The following is a 21,087-nucleotide window of genomic DNA, read 5'->3' as shown; positions in this document are numbered from 1 at the left end:
TAAATTATGGAAATACGTGACAGGAAAGAGCAGTCGGCCAGGCAGCAGGCATGCAAACTCTTGGTTGTGTGGGTTGTTGGAGATTGACTGGAACTAAAACCCCTTTGCTCTGGTGACATCTGGGTTGTGACAAAATTGTATTTCCTCTTTGCTTCTCAGTAGCAAGGGCATGTCTTCCAGCGAGGTTTCAAATGCTTGTGAAACTTGCATAATTTGGGGCATCGCTTGAAATGTGTCTTCATTAATTTCTATTACAAGCCATTAAAAAATTCATCTTTGGCTACGACCGGGGAGAAGAGTTCAATCTTTGCCTCCTGAGTGAGAACTAGCTTTCGTGGAGTCTACTGTATGAAGACTTTTTACTGAGACTTGAGGAGCAGCAAATTTCACTGATTTCCTGGGGCTATAACAAAATTACGTAGAGTATAGATATTTTTGCTGTAACTCTTTAGAATCCGTTAGGAAAATCATATTATGCTCTCTGTCTCTGGAAGGAAACGCATTGAGTGAACAACGCGTTTGAAACGTAGTATCGTCGCGTCCTTTTTTTTTCCCCTCTGTATCCTTGGTGTTTAAAATGGTGCTACTGTAAAAATGGACTTGCTGCTTTTCTTTGTGTTCCTGTTACTGTAGCATGTGAAAATAAGCTGCAGATGATATCAGCCGTTCACATAATAGCTTTATGTGTGCTCATCTGCTAGGTAGGTGTCATTCCTTGTTATATCATGCCAGTTCACTCCACTCTGTTGCTTCCCTTCCTGCTGTTCTGCACCAGACAGTCATAAATATTCATGCACGCTTCCTACCATCCATTTAGGCTTGTATACCTAGCTTATGGTCTGTTCTAGTTTGTTAAATGCAGGCTTTTTTTAACAGCGGAGCGCTGAAGGCTGTCTAGTGAGCTAAAAGGCTGATGTCACAGTTTCTGGTTCATGAAGTTGCTGGCAACTGTGGACGTATTGAGGCTTTAAAATAATTTTGCTTGGAAATTCTTCCGTCGCAAAGAGTTGACCAAAGTTCAAGGTGCTTGATTGTTACGTGGTAAAAGGAAAATGGAAATTTCCTCAGCAGGAAACATTCTGGCTGTGCTGTTTCTTACTTAATTGTCATAATGAAAAACTTGTCTTTGCACCTGAAGCAGATGCTTGGCTGTAACAAAACTGTCTCAACTTGCCTTGAAAAGTCCAGTTTGGATAGAATCTTTGTAAGGACTAAGAAAATCAAATTTACAGTGAGAAAGTAAGTAACTTTTATTCAGTATCTTTCAGGACTTTAAAATACTCGGGGCTCTGTGTAGAGGGGAGGGGAAGGGGGGTGTTTCTGAGGCCAGTTACTGTCTTGGTCATTTCACTGGTTTGTTGGTCAGATGCTGTATTAAATTCAGATGCTAAATTAAATTCATCACTAATTTGTGTAGAGCCCCTTGCTCTTGGTTTTCTTAACTGGGGCAATGCTATTACTGTTCATCTGGGAAGGTGTTAAAATGTGTGTTTAAAAAAAAAAAAGTGATTTTTGAAGAGGATCAACACTTCTCCCAGCGTCTTATCTGAACAGGAGCTGGTAGATGAGCAGAATGTATTAACCTGAGCCAGAGGATTGGGCACTGATAATACCTCACACTGTAAATTTGGGACTTCAAGGTTAGTAAAGACGTTAAGACTCTATATAATGTCCAATACTATAGCCTGGGATGGGGGGGAAAAAAAAATAGTTGATATGCTTCAGGGTTACCTCGGGCTTCCGGAAGTCTCTTGTATTATCCAGGTGATTCATTTCTGTAGTTATTCACTTTAATTGCTTCTGATATAAATAGTCTTTGATCAACTACAGTGATGGCTGTGGTCAGTTATTTCTCACTGTTTTGTCAACTGGTGACTAACAAATGTAAATAGAAAATACAAAAATGCAAAGCACACCTTTCTCTGTAGTTCACTAAGACTGGACGGGCTGCTACGGGAATGAAATTGGACTACGGGAATCCTCCGCCGCCGGTTTCTGGGGACTCATCTGTCTTAAAACTTCTGATAAGAAAGAACGCCCGGTCGGTCCAAGCTGTCGCAGCCGAGTACGATGTGAAATGTCTCTGCCAGTGCTGGAGCCCGCAAGGACGGGTGTGAAAAATGCGCCAGGGTGAGACCTTCAGCTGGGAAGGGTGATGCATCTTTTCAAAGATGAGGAAGGAAGAGGTGGTAGAGTAAGAAAATGCTGATGGACCTTACGCAAGTGAATTTTAACACGTTTGCCAGTGTTTTGCTGTCTTGGTCGGTTGCTCTGCTTTTATTTGGGGAGGAAAAGGAAGAGAGGAGGTGTCAGAGCAGGGTGTCGTCGATGGCAGCTTGAGCTTGCTTCTTTCCTTGCCTCCAGGTGTAAGAGGCTACTGAATGGAGACACTATTTGGTATGAAATAACACTCTAAGGGGACAGTTACTCCTTAGGCTCCTGCTTCCTCTGGATTTGAATCCAAAGGAACCCATTGCCATATACCTGCTACCTTGTAGACCTTATGGTGCTGGTTTGATGCCTTTTTGCAGACTTGTAACTGCTGATTTTGATAAGGGTAGCGCACGTCCCTGGAATTACTGCGCGATACGAACACTGCAGTGTAGTTTACAGATGTGTGGACTGATACAGCTGTGCTAGCAACGTGCAAGGTGTAAGATGTGCACCCCCAGGAGCAGTAAGCTGGTTTACTTACTCTGCTTTGTGGGTACAAGCCAAGGATTCTCAAATTGATAACTATAGACTACTGGCAATCCCTGAGGTCAAAGTAATTGATCCAGGACTGTATCAAACAGTTTTCAGTAGTGCTTTTAATTAAAAGGGGGGGGGGGGGGGGGGGGAGCTTTGTTGTGGGTGGTGACCTGAAAAGAAATTAAGGATTGGCCTAAAAAGGTCAGCTACAGTAGTTTGACATTGTTATTGATTGTGTCTGCCTTTCTAGAATTACTTTTTGAGGTAGGATGCCAGAAAACCTACACAAACTGCCAAAAACCCCTTTCTGAATCGGTTGCTCTGTCTGTCCTTCCCCCCCCCCAAACCACGTACGAATTGCTGGCTGCTGCCAGCAGCATCTTTGCTGCTGTTTTGCACTGCGTGACGATCCGTCGTTCGCAAAGCGACAGTTGGGTTTCCTGTGCCACTGCCTACTGTTCGCTGCACGCAGAGGACTCCGAGCGCGGAGGTTTATAGACTTCAGTTGTCTGCAGCCCGTAGAACCTGCTTTTAAGTTCTCGAAGGACTTTGGTTTTTGGGGTTTTGGGTTTTTTTTTTGTTTGGTTGGGGGTTTGTTTGTTTGTTTTTTGTTTTTTTTTTTTTTTTCATTTTAGAAGTATCCTTACGATGGACCAAAATGCCTACTGAATCGCCAAAGATATAGATAAATATTGCTGTCAAAACAGCAGCTTATCTGCAGATCTTCACTGGCCCGTAGTTCCTGTGTAGAGCAATATAGCTGCAAATTTCTTTTGTCAAAGAGGTCGCAACTCAAATAGAAGTGACAAAACTGCTGGAAGTGTATTAAGTGGACTTTCTATTCAGAGTACGCTCCTTGCTCAGGGCTCCCTATGCTTAACTTGATCTGAAGTTGACGGATTGACTTGTAGGTACATTAATTTCCTTTGCTGATCTGCGTGCGTTTGATCTAGGCTGCAAGCTTTAGTCCATTGTTTCTTCTATTTCAAATGAATAGGAAAAATGTAATCAATTAAAATCAAGGTGAGTCACCTCTGTTCTCTGGGATGAACGAAATAAAATGTTTTTAAAGTAGAAAGTGATGCAACATCTCTTTAATTCCTGAAATTATTTAAAACAAAACTGTTCCTTGTTTTTCTGGGTCTTGTTTGTTTCCCTTTAACTCTCCGGATATTTTACATTAGCTTCCGAAACAGAATCTGAAATTCCTTCTTAAAGCAGCAAATCTGTTTAAAAGGACAAGAGTATAATTTATAACCTAGATCTTTAACTAGGCTGGGAATAAATTATCTTAAAAGAGGCTATTTGAACCATTTTGTTTGTACATAAAGAAGCCATTGCTGCTTTGGTATAATGCAAGAACCACCGAAGTAGTACGAAAGCCACTTGCACAATTTTTGTAGTGTTAACAGTACAAAATGTTCTTATTTCCTGGAATCAATGGGGGCAGCCATTCCATTTCAGCAACCAGGCTGGGAGGGCATCCTTCAGCCAGCTTTATCCTGCGTAGCCAAAACATGCTTTGAAAATGTCTGCTGAATGTGCATTTCATGTTGCCTTTTGCTAAAAAAAAAAAAAAAAAAAGCAAGCCATACTTTTTACAATTAAAAATAACTCTTTTTTTAACCAGACTCCATAATTTTATTTGTAAACAAAACTACTTACAGAGGGTGAGGCCATGGATGTATTTCAGGAAGGTTTGTTCTTTGCAGGCTTTCTTCGGATTTATTTTTTTTCCTGGTGGGTTTTTTTTTATTATTTATTGGGGACTTAGGGATGCAAAGAATTGGCTCAGATGGGCTTTTGGTCTGATCTCATCTGGTGTCTTGCATCAGGAAAGAAATGGCAGAATAAAAGAGATTTGACAATAGAGCAGAAGGGGAATCAATGGGGGCAAAAAAAACTTCAGGGTAAAAAAAAAAATCTGTAATTAGAACAAGGAGGCGAGATCACATCAACTCTGCCTTTTACCTCTGCTCTCTGTAACTAGACTTGATGCTATCCTCAGAGTTCCTCAGCTGCGACTAAGGATAAACTTAATCTTACTGAGAATTTGTTAGATGAATGCAGTCTGCTGGCTCTGTCAGCATCGTGGGGATAATGAATGAGTTTTGTTTCTTGCTTTGGGGGAACCGGGTGAAGTCGCTGTAGCTTGACAGTGAAGAGCAGAGGAGGGTTTTTTTTTCTGTTTTTTTTTCTTAAAGAAGCTGCTTTAATGACTTTAATAGAGCAGTTCTGTTTTAAGAGCACAGACTGACATACCTAAAAATACTCTTCTTGATTACCGGCTCACACAGATCATTTTAAGTCAACTATGGGCATCCTCCTTTTGGGGCTTCTTTTTACATAAAAATCTAAAAATGGTTTTCGTGCGTTCGTAATTCAATGTATTGTTCTTAGCAATGCTCTTTCCTCTTGTTGCCTTGGGTTGTTTTTTCCAGAGCTGGACTAGCAAGTTGTCTGATCCTCAGCATTAAATATTTGCATTTCAGCAGCTCTTTTAAGCATTGGGTCTCAAGTACCAGCAAATCTGAGCATGAAACTTGATGTGAGGCTGGTAGTCGGAAGATCTTGGAGCTGTAATTTTCAACAGTACTCCTTGATTGGTATCGGGTCATCTGTTTTGAGAGTTGAGGGCAGAATGGAGTTTGACTTCTCAGTCAGAAATACTCTTCCTTGTCAGCACCTCAGTTATTGCTGGATTAGCTGTGTTATGGTGCGTCTAGTACAGAAAATACTTCCAGTGAAGATTTTGAGGTGAGCTTATCTGTGAAGAAAGTTGTAGTGTCACTGGGATTTATCCTTTGAGCAGATCTTAAAGGAGTCTTGCAAAGGGCAAGTGAAATTTTGGGATTACACTGTGATTTATCTGTATGTGTGATGAGAAGGCTTTCTGCATCTTCCTCTAACTTACGCTTTTAGCAAGTTGGATCTCTTGACCTCTCCCAGTTCTCAGAGGCAGACTTGGTTAAGTGGAATTTTTTAGCTTTACAGTGAAAAGGCTGGATAGATTGAGTATTTTTAAGATTATTTTGCTTTGCAGATGTTTCTTGGTGGTGTGTTTTTTGGTTTTTTTTGGTTTTTTTTTTTTTTTTTTACTGCTGATGCTTTGAAAGTGCTGAACAATGATTAGCTTGAACTCGGAGGTTTAAGTGTGACTTTTCTGGAAGAATCCTTGGCCAAGATGTGAGTCTCTGATATAAGAGATGCAAGCACATGGCTAAGAAAATGAGATGGGGAGGTAAGGCCTGCTCCTCTTCAGTACATCATACAGCAGGAGTGGCACAATCACAATTATTTTTCCTTTGTAGGTCACTCTTGACTGTTGCATGAGCAGACTCTGCCTGGCAACAAATGACCTCCTAATCCTGTGCTGGCAGGGAGATGATTTGTGTTATCGAATGGGTCTCTTCCATCCCTGGCTCTTGCGAGAGTCTCCCCAGTGACTCGTTAACAGCACACAGCATGGAGTGCCGCTTGCAGTGCTGCCAGCGGTAGCCGGCAGCACGTATCCTGCACAGGCTGGCATGGAGGAGTTGCTGGTACCCACTATTAATCACTGTCATTAGTGGTGGTTGGTGTTGGACGTAGAAATCTCCAGCACGCGAGGCCCCAGAAGCAGGACAAGGTGGTCTTCAAGAATGAGATGAACGACCTTGAAATCTCTCCAGTCGCTGCTGTCAGATCAAAGTTGCTGGAACTACGCGATTAGTGTATTGATTTCATCTTGCGGATGAATGCGCTTTCTGAAATAAGCGCTAGGCAGTGGCTCAAGGCTTCCAGACAAAGAGTATCGATCAGGTTGACTCAATTAGCTGTTGAAGGCTTTGAATTTGGGCCCTCGTAGTTAATGGCAATTTTGCTGACAGGAACTTCACAAGTCCCCATCTTTTAACTCAGTTATGTCTTGGATACTTTGCTGCCACTGCTCAGTTGCTGATTTAGGAGGGTGTTAGTATTTGGGCATCTCCTTGGTTCTGTGCTGAACCAGTGATCAAACCTTTCCTTTTAGGAGTTTCCTATTTTTATATATATCAGAACAGCCTGCTTCTTTCTGTCCCATAATGTATTAAAACATTGCAGCTTACCAGAATTAACGCGGAATGCTTCCACTTATTGTCTTGTAGAGCAAAACACTTCTCTCTCTGCTCTTCCCCCAGCCTCCCAGAAAAAAGCACCGTGCAGGTCCTGCAGCATGCATGACCGTGTGCTGTTCAGGTTTGATGCTTAGGAGGGTGAGTACGGTTGCAGCTGGTGAGTAGCTGGTTCAGTAAGGAAGCCACCGGTGTTCTCTAGGTCCAGATTTCTTCCTGAGCTCGTATTAGCTGAAGAAAACCATCCGAGTAAGTCGGATACAAGCTTAAAAAAATCCCGCTGGAGCTGGTTACGTTCCCATCCAGGAGTGTACATTGATCATGTGTGCGCTTAAGCGATGGTGTCTGAGCCACAGCTGTGTGATTAGGAGCTGGATAGCGTGGACTTTGTTTTCTTCGGATCAAAAGCTTGAAGGAACAGAAAACTCATCTAATGAAACCCGCGCTGCTCCTGCTGTTCAGCCACTTAACGGCAGAAGAGTTTCCAAAATTGATGTTCAGGTGCAGTGTTGGAACAAATGGTTTCTTTGGTTAATCACTTACTTTCTTAGCTTCCCTCTGCTTCAAAAAATTCTCAGATGCCTTGCATGTAAATTCCTACACTGCAATAACAGCTGACAACTCTGCGTGCCAAAGAATGGAGGCGAATCCGCTGCCCAGCTGAATAGGTTATTTCAGAGTTTAATTAGCCTCACTTTTAAAATTGCATGCCTTTTCTGGTAGGACTTGGGTTGGACTTGGCTTTCAGCTGTTAGATCTACAGAAAGAAAAGAGGCTGGAGGCCACCTTTCCTTATCACTAAGATACTTCTCTGCTCTCCGTCGCCTTTCAGTTGTTCTGGTAAACTATGCAAGCTGCCTTTTTTTTTTTTTTTCTTGCCAAAAAGCTCCTTCTCAACTCCTGAATTGTTTGAGGTTTTTCCTTACTCGCTGTCAGTGTGTCCAGCAGAATCCCCCGCGCTGCTCCAGCCAAAGCTGTGTGCTGCGGTAAAACCCTATTCGCAGCATTTCCTCCCCCACCTTTATTCCTCCAAGGATAATGTTAACTTTTTTCTTTTCCTGTCCCAGCAGCATACCAGAAATATTTTGGCCTAAAGGATGTTGTATGCTACTGCATCGCTGACTAAGGCTGCCCAGGACAGACTTATGTGTTGAAATTTTCTCAGAGATTAAATTAACCCTGTAGATTTAAAAAAACCCAGCTGCTTAATGAAATAAGACAGTCGAGGCTTCAGCCTTATCTGCTTCCTTTGGTTATAACCCCCAGATTGCGTACCCAGTTGTTTGCAATCTGTGTTTTAAGCAGCCAGTTGTTCTTGTCTGTGTGTATTACCTTGTGCTACTTCTCCCTGCTGAGTTTCATTTTCCTCTTGAGGTCACTTCTACATTTTTCAAGATTATGGTGAATTCTGATTCTGTCCTCTAACTTCCTTGCAGTCACTCCCAAATTAATGCCTTCTGTGAATTTGATAAACATACAAGCCAGCAAGACAAGAGAAAGCAAGTGAAAATATGAAAGAGTGGGATTCCAACTCTCTTGCCGATCCTCGGTCAATAAATTAGTTCTTTTTTTGGCAACGTTCTTTAAAAAGAAAGAAATATAACAATAATAAAGTCACACACAGGGGCTTAGCTCCATTGTGACATTCCGAATAAAAACTGATGTCAAAATAAAACTCATCCAAGAGCCCAGGGGCTCGACTCTGAAAGCAAATGGTGAACTGCAGCTCAGTGGCCCTTCCTTGTTGCCTTGCCAAGGGAAGGGAAAAAAGATCAACTATTTCTGCAGGTTGTGGTGTGCTTAGCCACATGATGGGGTCTCCCTTCGGAAAGGATTATCCTTACTGGGAATTTAGCCCATAACGGTTGTGTTAGGTCAGTTGTAAATACAGTTAGCACGTTGAAGTGCTCGGTGCACTCACAAAATCACGTGTGACAGTGCTTTAGCCATGACTAGCCCAGGGGCCTGTGCTGTGCCTCCGCATGGGAGAAACGCGATCAACATAATTGACGATAGATTAATTTCTGTGTGTTTTCCTTCTCTATTCAAGCTCTCTGAAACAGGGCTTATAGCAGCATGGCTTCCAGAGGAGAATCAGCATATGCATCCACAGCACTTCAGCGTGCAACAGATGGTATATGAATCCTAAGGTGATTCATCCGGCTATTTTTTATAGGGCTGGGGATAGTTTCTGCCATCGGCAGGTGGGGTGGTGTGTGTGGGGAGGCTGGGGAGAGGTGAGATGGTGTTAACTATTGGGAGTGGCTCTTTGAAAGAGGGAATATTTAAAGCCTGTAACCCTCTGGCCAAGGTGTCTGTTTATATAATCTAAACTTGTGAATCTCTGAAGAGAAGATTCACTGTCTTTTCCTTTTAATTATAGATACAGTGGGAATTGTGGGCTTTCACTTCTGCCAGGATTTTTAAAGCAAATTTTTTTTTTTAAAGGCGAAATGGTGATGCTTCAGTAGTCATGGTGGAATTAAAACTGTAAGCAGCTGGTCTTAATACCGACTTGACCTGGTGCCTGTTGACATACTATGTAAAGAAAACCTTGGTCTGTTTGGAGAAGAAATGGCTTAGAACTGAAGCGTGTTAAGACACTCTATCCAAATGTTGGTTGAAGCAGATATTTAAATTTAAGCAAGCCAAGCAGCACCTTATTTTTCCCCTCTCTTTGTGAAATAAGTGAAGGTAGGGTAGGGAAGCTCCAGGAATATGAAGTAGAAAATCTTTTCAGATTTTATAGTTTCTAGACAGACTCCCTCCAAGACATCTCGGTGTTTAGTGCGAAGAGAAATGATTTGCCAGAAGACTTCAGCGTTCTTCAGGGGTTGTCCCTTACCAAAGCAAATTATTTCGTAGGTTTGCTCACATCCCCTTGCACCTCTAAAGAATTAAATTTGACTGTTTGTATCAGCAGCCGCGTGAGGAAAAGCCAGCTTGTTTGTGGTGCCGCAAAGCTGTTACTGGGATTTATAGTGTGTGCCGCAGTGGGAAGGTATTGGATTTGCTCTTCTCTGTCTCTTGAAGACTGTCGCTATTGCTGGGTCTGGAGTGAAACCCTCCTCCTCTCGCAGCCTATGGCTGTTTGTCCTGCACCAGCTTGTGCTGTTGTTCAACGCATCCGGGGGGGCCTGGGACAAAGTTGAATAAGGGATTCGGGAATCCTGCCCGTCTGAGATGCGTTGCTTCCGAAAACCTACTCACCGAAGGGAATGTTTGCTCTGCTTTTGTGAAGGCAGCTTTTTAACTTTGTGGGAAACCTGATTATGCCTATGGAGCAGAATATGTTAAAAATTCACACAGGATTCAAATCCTGACTTGGGAAAAATCTTTTTCTCAAAGGCTGTCTACTGGATTCCTGTTAGTTTAGCACTTCTACAGAGTTAACTAAAGTTTGTGGATGGATTAAAATGCTGCTTAAGTACGATGCTGGAGATTTTGTTGAAAGCTTTATACTAAGATTTAAAAAACAATAAAAACAAAGCCGAAAACCCACCCACACCCCCAAAATCTTGGCTTAAATACCCCTACTTTCTTGATGGTCACCCTTGTAGAGAACTAACATCTCTGGAAGCTTGTTTGAAGAACACAAGCTGTGGCTTGTGCATGCGTAACTGCCTTTTATCTGTACCTGCGATGTTTGATGGCTAACTTCTCCCCTGCTAGTGAGAGGTGGCAAATTCCAGCTGCAAGGAAGTTAGAAGAAAACAATGGGAGGTGATATATTCTTGAGTAACTTCAGTTGTTTCCTAAATAATTTGCCTATAATTCAGAGTATTTAAACATACTGAAATGAGGCAGGTTGAGATGTTCCAGTTCTTGCATGTCTTGCTGGTCCCCTCCAGGTGAAGATGGTGTCCAGTTTTGGGCCCCTCAGTACAGGAAGGACATTGGGGTGCTGGAGCGTGGCCAGAGAAGGGCAACGGAGCTGGGGAAGGGTCTGGAGCACAGGGCTGGTGGGGAGCGGCTGAGGGAGCTGGGGGTGTTCAGCCTGGAGAAGAGGAGGCTGAGGGGAGACCTGATTGCCCTGCAGCTGCCTGACAGGAGGGTGCAGTGAGGTGGGTGTCGGTCTCTTCTCCCATGTAACCAGCCATATGACAGGAAATGGGCTCAAGCTGCGCCAGGGGAGGCTTAGATTGGATATTAGGAAAAATGTCTTCATGGAAAGGATAGTCAAGCACTGGACCAGGCTGCCCAGAGAGGTGGTGGAGTCCTCATCCCTGGAAGTGTTCAAAAAACGGGCAGAGGTGGCACTTTGGGAGATGGTTTAGTGGGCATGGTGGTGTTGGGTTGATGGTTGGACTGATGATCTTAGAGATCCTTTCCAATCTTAATGTTTCCTAGTTTTTACTTTCATTATAAATGATCCAGCCACCAAGCCAGGAGGCGTGGGGTTGCTACTCTCCCCTGAATTGGTTTAGTGGTGGCCTTGGCAGTGTTAGGTTACTGGTTGGACTGGATGATCTTAAAGGTCTTTTCCAACCTAAACGATTCTGTGATTCTGTGGCATGGAGTGGGAAAAAGTTGCCCACTGGGTACGAGTTAGGCTTTGTCCCAGCTCAGCTGTATGGTTGGTCTTACAGGAGTAGAAAGTAACGGTTGTGACAAGGATTGTTTTAAAATGAACCTTGTATTACTTGTCTTTTAAGGAAAATGAGATTAGGAGGTAGTCTGATACCTGTCTGGAATGTTACGATACGCACGGTTTATGTTGATCTCGGTTATGAAATGAGGATCTTGACATAGTTCGATGTAGTCTGGGATTTAACCTGGCCAAGCTGAGTCGCAGTTCCAGAGGAGGAACAGCATGGCAAATGGCTGTGTGAAAAAGGCTTCGCCTGTGTCTCTGTGACTGCCAGGTGTGCCTGAGCATGCAGCAGTGACACCTTCTGATGGCAGCGCCGACTGACTTCCTCCTGATGCTGAACAGCCAAGCAGATATACCGGTCACGAGCTGCAGCCATCGCTGGGGTGGATAATGGCATTTGTAACAGCCTGTGAACCTGCTTATACAAAAAGGTATAGCGAATACCTTGTCAAAGGAAGGGTGAAGTTAATGGAGTGATAAGGACTGCAGGCGTTGTGGGCGGATGGTAAACAAGCCTCTCAACAATGATGCTCTTCAATCTTGTCTTACCGCTACCGTGATACTACGGTGGGGGACTGCCATTTGTGTGACAGATAAGGGGAGTGTGACATTGAGGAGATGCGCAGCGAGATGTATTTTAAAGCGATGTAGCTACCTTGTTTTATGAGCGAGAAGAGCTGTCTTGTTTATAATAAGTTGTTGTAGGGGTTGTCAGACCTATTACATTTATTCATTTAGTTCAACTAAAGTTCCTGAATGACTTGGTAGAAACTGGAATGATCAAATTATTTCAATTTTTGTCTCGAATCACGGATGTGATTTAGGAGTAAAACTGATGCTCGGGAATGATACAGGAGCTAACCTTTTTCAGAAAAAATGTGCCTACTAGTGACTTTGCAATTGTAAAGTCAAGGAACTAGTCTTCTGGTTGTAGGAAGTTTAATTGCACAGTATGGATCTATTGGACTCAACTCTTCCTGAAACCATTTTAAAATCAGTTGTTTAAAACTTGCACTGAAATTGTTCCTTGACTATTTTTTTTTTCTTTTTCTGTTCTAGTGGGGAAGACTTCCTTGATCACCAGGTTCATGTATGACAGCTTTGACAACACCTACCAGGTAAATTAATCCATATTACTGTCTTCTGTAAGGTGCCTCTGTTGCCATGTCTCCTATTGCAGGAAGAATCCATTTGATTGCAATGGATAAGAGTCGGTACACTGACCAAATTCTTAACTGTAGAATCTTGAAGTTTTGTATCTTAATAACCTTTCAGAATGGCATTTCAGTGTTGGATTCTGCTTGAGCAGCTTATGTACTGCTTGCAGCAGGGTGAGTTGGGGTTCGAAAGGATAGGCTTCTTGGGTATACCCAAGTAATAGCAGTTGTTAAGTCTACCAGGTTTTTGTTTGGTTTGTTCTTCCCCCCCCATTTGCTAGCAGACCATCACAGATCTAATGCCTCTGTGGGGAAAATGTAACACCTGGCTCTCTTAAAATCCACCTGGCTCTCTTAAAAAAGGAGTGAGCTGAGCTGCGAGAGATTCTGCAGCGGGGTGAACAAGGCCTTGTGGAGCAGAAAGCAGTGGATTGTAGGGCTGGGTGTGCTTTAGGATGCTATTTTATGCTGTCTGCTGGAACAAAGACCACAAAACTGGTTGTTGTGCATGTCCCCATCCTGTGACAGCTTATTTATGCTTATTTATTTATTGTTTCAACAAGACTGGGGTTGGCAAGGTTGGGGCTGAAGCGGTGGTGGTCTTCTGTTCCAGTCGGTCCTGCAGCCCCCTCACTACTTCACGTTTGGTGACAAATCAGTTCAAGTTGACACAAGCTAACTTTCCTAAATTCTAGGAGAGCAATTGTTGTTGCCCACTCCCAGAATTTAGGATGAGCTTGAAAAGGTGGCAAGCTATAAAAGTACTTTAGTTTCATAAAGTGTGTCTTCTCCAAGCAGAACATGTGTCATGACTTGGTTACAGTTGGTGACGTTCTGAATACACTAAGCTGAGAAAAATCTGTTCCTTGATGAATGTGAAGGGTTTTTTAGGGGGGTGGGAGGAGGAGGTAATGGGAAAAAAATAAGAAAAATGCTGCAACTCTTCTGTTACTTAGTGTCTATCCAAGTATCTTGTTTAAATCTCTTTACCCCTTAATGGTTTCCTTCCTGCCTCTTCAGTAATTCCTCATTGCTGCTGCTAGGCAAGTTGGGTAGAATGAGATGCAAGTTCTTGCTTAACTACAGGAGAAGCAAAGCTTCTATGGTGTAGGAGGGCTAGAGTACACATCATTGCTCCCAAGGGAGCAAACATCCTTTCAAATTCTACCCACTGTAATTACATGGACATGTGAATGCAGTTCTTTTATTTAATCTGTTTTTTTCCCACAGTATTTTTCTTTCAGGTCTGTTCCTTTTCTCTACGGAGCTTGCGTCCTAGTTCTTTCTTGAAGAGGTTGGACCCTCTGTGCTTTATGATAATATAGTTGTCTCCATGGGAAGCTGGTCTGACATAATATACTAAACGACTGCAAAATGAATGAGTGGGACTTAAACCAGTAAGAAATCTTAAGGGCTTACCAGATAGCTTCAATTTAGCTATCGCTGATGTGTGCCTAGTTTGGGTGTTAATGTACGTGGTTGGTATAGCGTCATTCATGCAAAGACCTCTGTTTTACTGAAGTCATGACTGACGTGGGGCCATAGGTCCTATTTTGCTATAGCTGGCAGAAAGAATGAGTCATAAAAGCTCCAGTAATTTGGCCAAAATCACACCCCATGTTAGTGTCAAACCAGAATATAAATTTCTCAATGTCCAGGATTATATAGAGACCTCTCAAAGCCAAGTACTTGAATGATGATGCATAGCAAACCGTGTACGTGGTTAACTGTAGCTGTAGATTAGTTGATGGATGATTTGCTCATTCTGGACGTTTCTGATAAATTTTGAATGCGTATTTTCTGAAAGCTGCCACAACCTATCATTTGAACAAGGTTTTTTTCTGTTCAGTTGGTAAAAATAGAAAGCTGCCGTTTAATAAAATCTGTGCTGTGCATTAGTTTTCTTTTGCTGCTAGATAAGAGGAATTCAGCTGTTGCTGCCGTAGCTTATTAATAAGCTGTTTTCCTGAAAGCGGCACTTGTGACTCAAACAAGAACTCACTGTACTGTGTTAAGGAAACCCAAACACCTGAAATAAAATTGTGCCATTGGTGGTGTACATTTTACCAGGAGTGATTCCTCTCCTTGGACACACTGGGAAAGGTTTTCCTTGTTCCTGTGGCACCTTATGTGATGTATAATAAAAGACCAGTGCTGGCAAACGTGACTGATTCTGTGCGTGTTACGCAAGAGGAGAATTATGGGCCAAGCTTCCCTTTAGCTTCAGCCTCTTGGCAGAGGGGAGAGGGAGGACAGTGTTGAGTTGAAACGCTGGCCTGAGAGTTGAAAGATAAATCAGGTTCTTGCTTTGCCTCGGGCTTCCTTCCATAGTCTTGGGTAATTCTGCGTCAGCAAGTATAGTCTATAAAATGGAGTAACAACAGCTCCTTATTAGACAGCAGCGTTGTAAGGACAGATGGATTATAAAACGTTCTCATACACGACCCCATCCGTAGTGTGGCCCTCTCGAGCTTTTTTTTTTGTTCTGCTTGTCTTCTTTAAATTTACAGTTGGGGCTTACAGTACCTCGCATCATGTTCAGAGCATGCCTGGTTCCTGCTTGTTCCCTGTGGTGCACAGCATTTCACAAGCGGGTTAAACCTGCTTCCACCTTAATTACAGTCATTAGCTTCGTTTCATGTCCCCATCAGCAAGCAGACTTTTACTCTACTCATACATTGCACAGCTCTTCGTTACAACTGATCTGTAAAGATCCCCCAAGCTTTCTTTGCTCCTTCTATCAGAATTGTGACAAAATGCCTCTTTGTAGGTTACCTATTTTAGTAAAAGTCTGGGATCTAGAGTGCCTGGATCCGTTCCTTGACATCTGCTGCTTCTCCGTATCATCGTGATAAGGTCACAACAGTACAGGTGGACAAATCTGTTTGGCTGTAAGTTATTCCATGTAATTCTTGAAGCTTGTGGGGGCTTAGGTCAAGAGCCATTTCGCAGCTTGAAAGTAACAGACGTGCCATACGTTCTTCTCGACACCATTAGCACAAATATTTTCATTGCCCGGATCTAAAATAAATTTTGTGCTTGGCCTTTCTGTTGCGTTTCCCATGCCGTGAGTGTTCAAGTGCAGGAGTCTCACTGACCTGATGCATTTCTGCGTGGCAGTGCAGGAATCTCGCTGACCCGATGCATTTCTGCGTGGCAGTTGCATTTCCACCAGGCATACAGAGACTTCTTACGGCAGCGAGTGAGCTTCAGAGCTCTTGCTGCCGTGCAGCTGCGTGGGAGGGATGGCATGAAGTACAGGCTGAGGCAGGTTTCGGGCTTTGCAGCTGATGTTCCAGCTCCTTCTGAGAGCAGAGAAAAAAATCTGAGTCTCCAGCAGTTTGTCAGCTGGAAGGGGATCTTGACTCATATATATGGTGTGAGATCTTAGGCATTTTGTAGCTTTTCTTCTGTGAAGTGAAATCAAGTAGACACAAGGGGAAAAGAGAAGCATCTTTGAGGCAATCGTCCAAGGAGTACCCTTCACCAAAACAATAGAAAACCAAACCAGACGGGAAGCGTGTGGTTGCATTAGCCTTTTGAGGCTTCTTGTATCTGCCTTACAGTTTCAGTATCATCTCTCTGAACTGGTAATGTCACAGTTCTTGATGACAGCTGAAAATCACTGGGTAGCTGTCTTGGGATCCACCAGTATTTATTTTTCCCATATGCATCTCTGATACTCCAAATCTGCTGTCCTGATCCAGCCAGGAAAGTTTGTTTTCTGATGTGTTATAATTAGTTGCAAATGGAAATTCGGTTTGGGTTGTTCAGTTCTGCTTATTTTTTATTCATTTGCAGCTGGTTTTCATGTATTGCTCACAAGCAGGCTGGCTGGCTCTATTCTTTATTCCCACCACGTAAAATATCTGGCAGAATAGAAGGAATTAATTATGGGGATATATAGTGAGGGCATAATAGCAGTCTAACAATATGGAGCATATACAGTAAAATAGACTCTCCATTAGAAATACCTGCTTCAGTGTGGGAGAGCGGGGAAGAGGCAGTATGAAACCTCTTTGCCCTAGCTGAGAGATTTACCTCATATCTGTTGGGGTTTTTCCCTTTCTCTTTTTTTTTTCTTTTTAAATAAATTTGCTTGGAAAGTTTTCCAGGCTCTATTGATGTCGCTGAGCAGTGCAGCTGCTTGAGATGCTCAGTGTGCTGCTGAAGCCTTTACAGCCCCAACAGGTCAGCTCGCTTGTATCCCTGCTGCAAACGAACTCCCAGAGCTTGGATTCACCCTCACCTCAGCCTTGAAAAACGGGGTGAAGATCTGGTATTTAAGAAGCAGCTCTTGGTAGCGCTTTGCTCTTTCTCTTAAACGCATAGAAGGATGTTCTACGCGAAGCTCCCACTAGTGTCTAGAAACTTGGATGCAGTTATGCTGCAGTGAGCTTTAGCATTAACTGAGCTTCGGTAATTGTTGGGGGCCATGCACGTGCGCACGCTCTTGTGTTGCAGCAGATGTGAAGATGTGCACCTCAGCCTTTATGAAAAAGGCTTAAAATTAAGATACATGAAGATATTTGGCAGTCAGGAAGAATACAGTGTACCCAGATCATAGAATGATAGAATAGAATCACAGAATATTTTGGGATGGAAGGGACCTTTAGGGATCATCCAGCCCAACCCCTGCAGTGAGCAGGGACAGCTTTAACCAGAGCAGGGTGCTCAGAGCCCCGTCCAACCTGGCCTGGGATGTTTCCAGGGATGGGGCATCGACCACCTCTCTGGGCAACCTGTTCCAGTGCTTCACCACCCTCAGTGTAAAAAATTTCTTCCTTATATCCAGTCTAAATCTATCCTTCACTTTAAATCCATTACTCCTTGTGCTGTCACAATAGGCCTTGCTAAAAAGATTGTCCCCATCCTTCCTATAGGCCCCCTTTAAGTACTGAAAGGCTGTGATACCAGATATCCTGGTTCAGCTGATGGACTTAGGTCGTATGCATAAAAATCCTTGCTGATACCCATGACTGTATGGCGTAAACTGTCAATATGCATGAACTGAAGTTAAGGTTAACAACTTCTTGTGCTTTAAGATATTGTTCTGGTTGTGGATATTAAGGAAACTGCTTATTGAATCTTACTTATAGGTAAAGCTATATCTTGAAAGTAAGAAAACCAGCGTATTTTTTCTTGCAGATGCGCTACATGTGCTGATTCTAATGTGGCAGTAACGCTCGCTCCCCTGAAAATCACTACAGTTGTTCTGACATTTTATTTAAGAGGTGTTGGTTTTTCCATTTTTTTACAGGCAACAATTGGCATTGACTTCTTATCGAAAACCATGTATTTGGAGGATCGAACAGTGAGTAAGATTTTTATTGCGCTTCTCTATGTACAGTAGGAATGAGGATCAGCATCTGTTGTTAATTGTGCAGCCCACAGTTCTGAGATGGCTTGGAAGTACAGACTGAGCCTTCATCTACCAGCTGCTTCCAGACTGACAAGCTGGAGACAGCTCCCTTCTCTGTTTGGGGAAACGGGGAAACCACCATTTGGTTCGTCTCGGGGGGGCTCACGAGTGCCATTTTACAGGTGGCAGAAGGTGCTAGCGTGTCATCCTCTTTGAAGACGATATGGATAGTTTGAGGGGTGCATAATGGTGGGGAGTTTGGAGAAAGGGACCCTGCTTAACCCCTTCAGTTTTTGATGTCACAAGACAGAAAGATAAAATGTAAATTGCCAACTGTTGCCGGTTAATAACTGGCTCGTTATTCTTAATACCACTTCTTTAAAAAGAAGGTTGCCTTCAACAGTAATCCACAAATGATACTTGTTTCTTCGCTTGGTGCAGTTCTAGTTCCTGAAATGAAATCGCTCCTCTGTGGAAGCAAGCCTGTAGTTTAAAATGAGCTCAGATTCTTAATTAAGAAATTCAGCCACTGAGCTATTTGCAGAAGCAAATTGTGCAGTGCTGCATAAGCTTATGGTATTGTATAAACCCACAATAAATGTGATTGCATTGGAAGCGCTTGAGTGACGAGATGTTCTTTCCATAGCAAACCTGGCCCTCGCGCATCTTGCCATACACGTTGCTTTTAGCATATCTTGCCTTTTCTTTCAGAACCTTGACGGTAAGAGACGTTCAACCTCATCTGTGTGCGTGTTACGTCGCAGTGTGGCTAAGGCTTAAATCGAGCATTTTATCCTCCTTGAAAAATTCATATCAGTAGCTTTTCCAGGGCTTTGACAGCAGCTAAAGGCTCTTCCTTGACAAATGTGGTGTGTGGTCTGATTCTTCCACCAGCACCCGTCCTCCAGGCTGCTGGGGGTGACACGTGTGAGTCCCAAGGAAGGCTAGCAGCAGAGCATGACAATGTTGTGTAGGCAGAACTGCAGGTGAAGGTTTGCCTAGTTTTCTTGTTGGTCCTCTCAGTTTGAAAGCTGAGCGATTCCATTTCGCCGCTTTGGAAGGGAAGCATTTTTTAAAACGCGGAAGACAGCGGAAAGCCAAGATAGGTGCCAATATACCGGTTTGGCTACTGCTAGCGCTTGGGAGAGATTGCTGTAAGGAGACAGTATGCTGCTGCTCCCAGTCCCAGTCATCTCCTGCATGAGTTTCTAAATTTTTATTTAGCTTTTTCAAAAAGTACAATTTATTTACTCTTTTATTTTTAGTGGCAGTTTGGCTTTTTTAATTTCTCCCACCCACAGATCAGGTTGCAGCTGTGGGATACTGCGGGTCAGGAACGTTTCCGTAGCCTCATTCCCAGTTACATCCGTGACTCTGCTGCTGCTGTAGTAGTTTACGATATCACAAGTAGGTATATTGCACTGGGTTGACCTTTTTCTTATTTTTCTTGCTTGTTTGGACTGATTTTGTTAGGGTACGGTTGCAATTATGGGACACAGCAGGTCAAGAACGGTTCAGGAGCTTGATTCCTAGCTACATTCGTGACTCCCACTGTTGCAGTTGTTGTTTATGATATCACAAGTGAGTGGGGGGAATTCTGCATTTCTAATACTCTGCCCCTTTCATCCTTTAGCCTAGCTTTGCATGTCCTGTCACAGTCATCTGCTTGTTCTTCATTCTGGCATGAAAAAAAAATGTTTTATTGTAGTCAAGTTTTAAGCTAGCCACCTGATCGCTGCTGTTGTAATGTATAAACTGTCTTACAGAACGACATCATTTTGTAACCCTCTCCTATTGCATTCTCCAAAAGCCTTGAGTCCTGGCTGGTCTTGTTGCACTTTACCCTCTTTCATCTGCTTTTGATCGTAATATCGCCTATGACTTCTGGTCTCAAACACCTGAATCATGTTCATAGATAACTGAATTCTTAAATTAGAGACTTTGCACTGATAGCTGTAGCTTGCTTCACTCCATTTGCCCCTGCCCCCCCCCCCCCCCCCCCCCCCCCCCCCAAAAAAAAAAAATCTGGGCATGGGCTGGGGGGAAAATGCATTAACATCACATTTTCATTTGAATCAGTCACTTTCACATTTTGCAATAAGTAAAACTTACCACTAAGCCCTTACCCTTTAACAATTGCTCTTTCATTTCTTACTAAGGTATGTACATTTTTGTGAACTAAAACACTAGTGCTTTTTCAACCCTTCTTCTTCTGTCCCTCCCCTCAGTCCAGAGACCCCTACCTTACTAGCTTTCCTGTATTTAACAAAGAACAGAAATTTTGGTTTTAGGAGAACTAAACCTTCAGACACTTTCAGTTCTAAGCCGGAATTGACTGAGAGCAATGGCCTAGTTCTATACAATGCAAAAGTGCTCATCCTTTGATTTATAAATACCAGAAGATTACAGCAGGAATACAGGCTTTACCTATAAAAGCTTTAATTATTAAAAATAGCACTTTCATTTGAGCTGAAATTACAGGTTAGCTGGGAACTCTGAATATTTTTTTTACTGACCTAGTAAATTCAATATTACCAAGTAGTAAAGAGAAGAATTAAGACACTGGCAAGTGATCAAGTCTTGACTGTCTACCATACATTATATTACTATGCAGTAGAAGCCATTAAAAAAAAAAAATCAATACTTGTCAAGAACTGCTGCAGAGCCCCTCCTTTTTTAAGTGCTGCACAAACTACTTTGGCAACTCAGATGCTCTTTGTGTAGCTAACTGGCAAATGCTGAGCTCCATGGCAGCCTCTATACAACTCGTTTTTCCTTACGGGATGCGACTTTTCAAACAACGTCCTGTCTCATTAGACCAGGATAGCTTCCTAAAATTCTTACTTTGCAGCTTTTAATGATGTATCATTAAGAAGAAGTGTCTGTGGATAGGCTAAATTAGTATTTCTGGTTCTGTGCAAATGATTTGGAAACGATTTTGAACTTGGTGTTCAGTGATACGGGAGGTGCTAGTATGTTGTATAACCCTGATATTTCCTAGAGAAAATCCTGAACCCAGCAAGTAAAAAGAGATTAAGCTGTACAAAATGCGTAGCTGGTATTAAGTACTTTTGAGAAGCAATGAAACCTCCTGCTGTAGATGCACGAGTCATGAGCAGTGTAGAATGCAGTAACACATTAATCCCCCTTCTCTCTGTAGAATATTTTATGTTGAACTAAAAAAAAAAA

General features: G+C 42.8%; 1 protein-coding gene across 3 annotated transcripts in view; it reads left to right on the top strand.

The window, feature by feature from the left end:
• RAB6A (RAB6A, member RAS oncogene family) overlaps positions 1–21,087 on the top strand; it is a 68,328-nt gene that overhangs the window by 29,536 nt on the left and 17,705 nt on the right. For 2 of the 3 annotated variants that reach the window (XM_075728295.1, XM_075728304.1), the window contains 3 exons: positions 12,439–12,497; positions 17,797–17,850; positions 19,200–19,305. In XM_075728295.1, coding sequence (XP_075584410.1) covers positions 12,439–12,497; positions 17,797–17,850; positions 19,200–19,305 — 219 coding nt within the window. The remainder of the gene's footprint in view (positions 1–12,438; positions 12,498–17,796; positions 17,851–19,199; positions 19,306–21,087) is intronic. The other variant, XM_075728311.1, reaches the window with a different exon arrangement.

Source organism: Pelecanus crispus, chromosome 1 (assembly GCF_030463565.1).
Source record: "Pelecanus crispus isolate bPelCri1 chromosome 1, bPelCri1.pri, whole genome shotgun sequence".
Classification (NCBI taxonomy): domain Eukaryota; kingdom Metazoa; phylum Chordata; class Aves; order Pelecaniformes; family Pelecanidae; genus Pelecanus; species Pelecanus crispus.
This window is presented reverse-complemented; position numbering and strand designations above follow the sequence as displayed.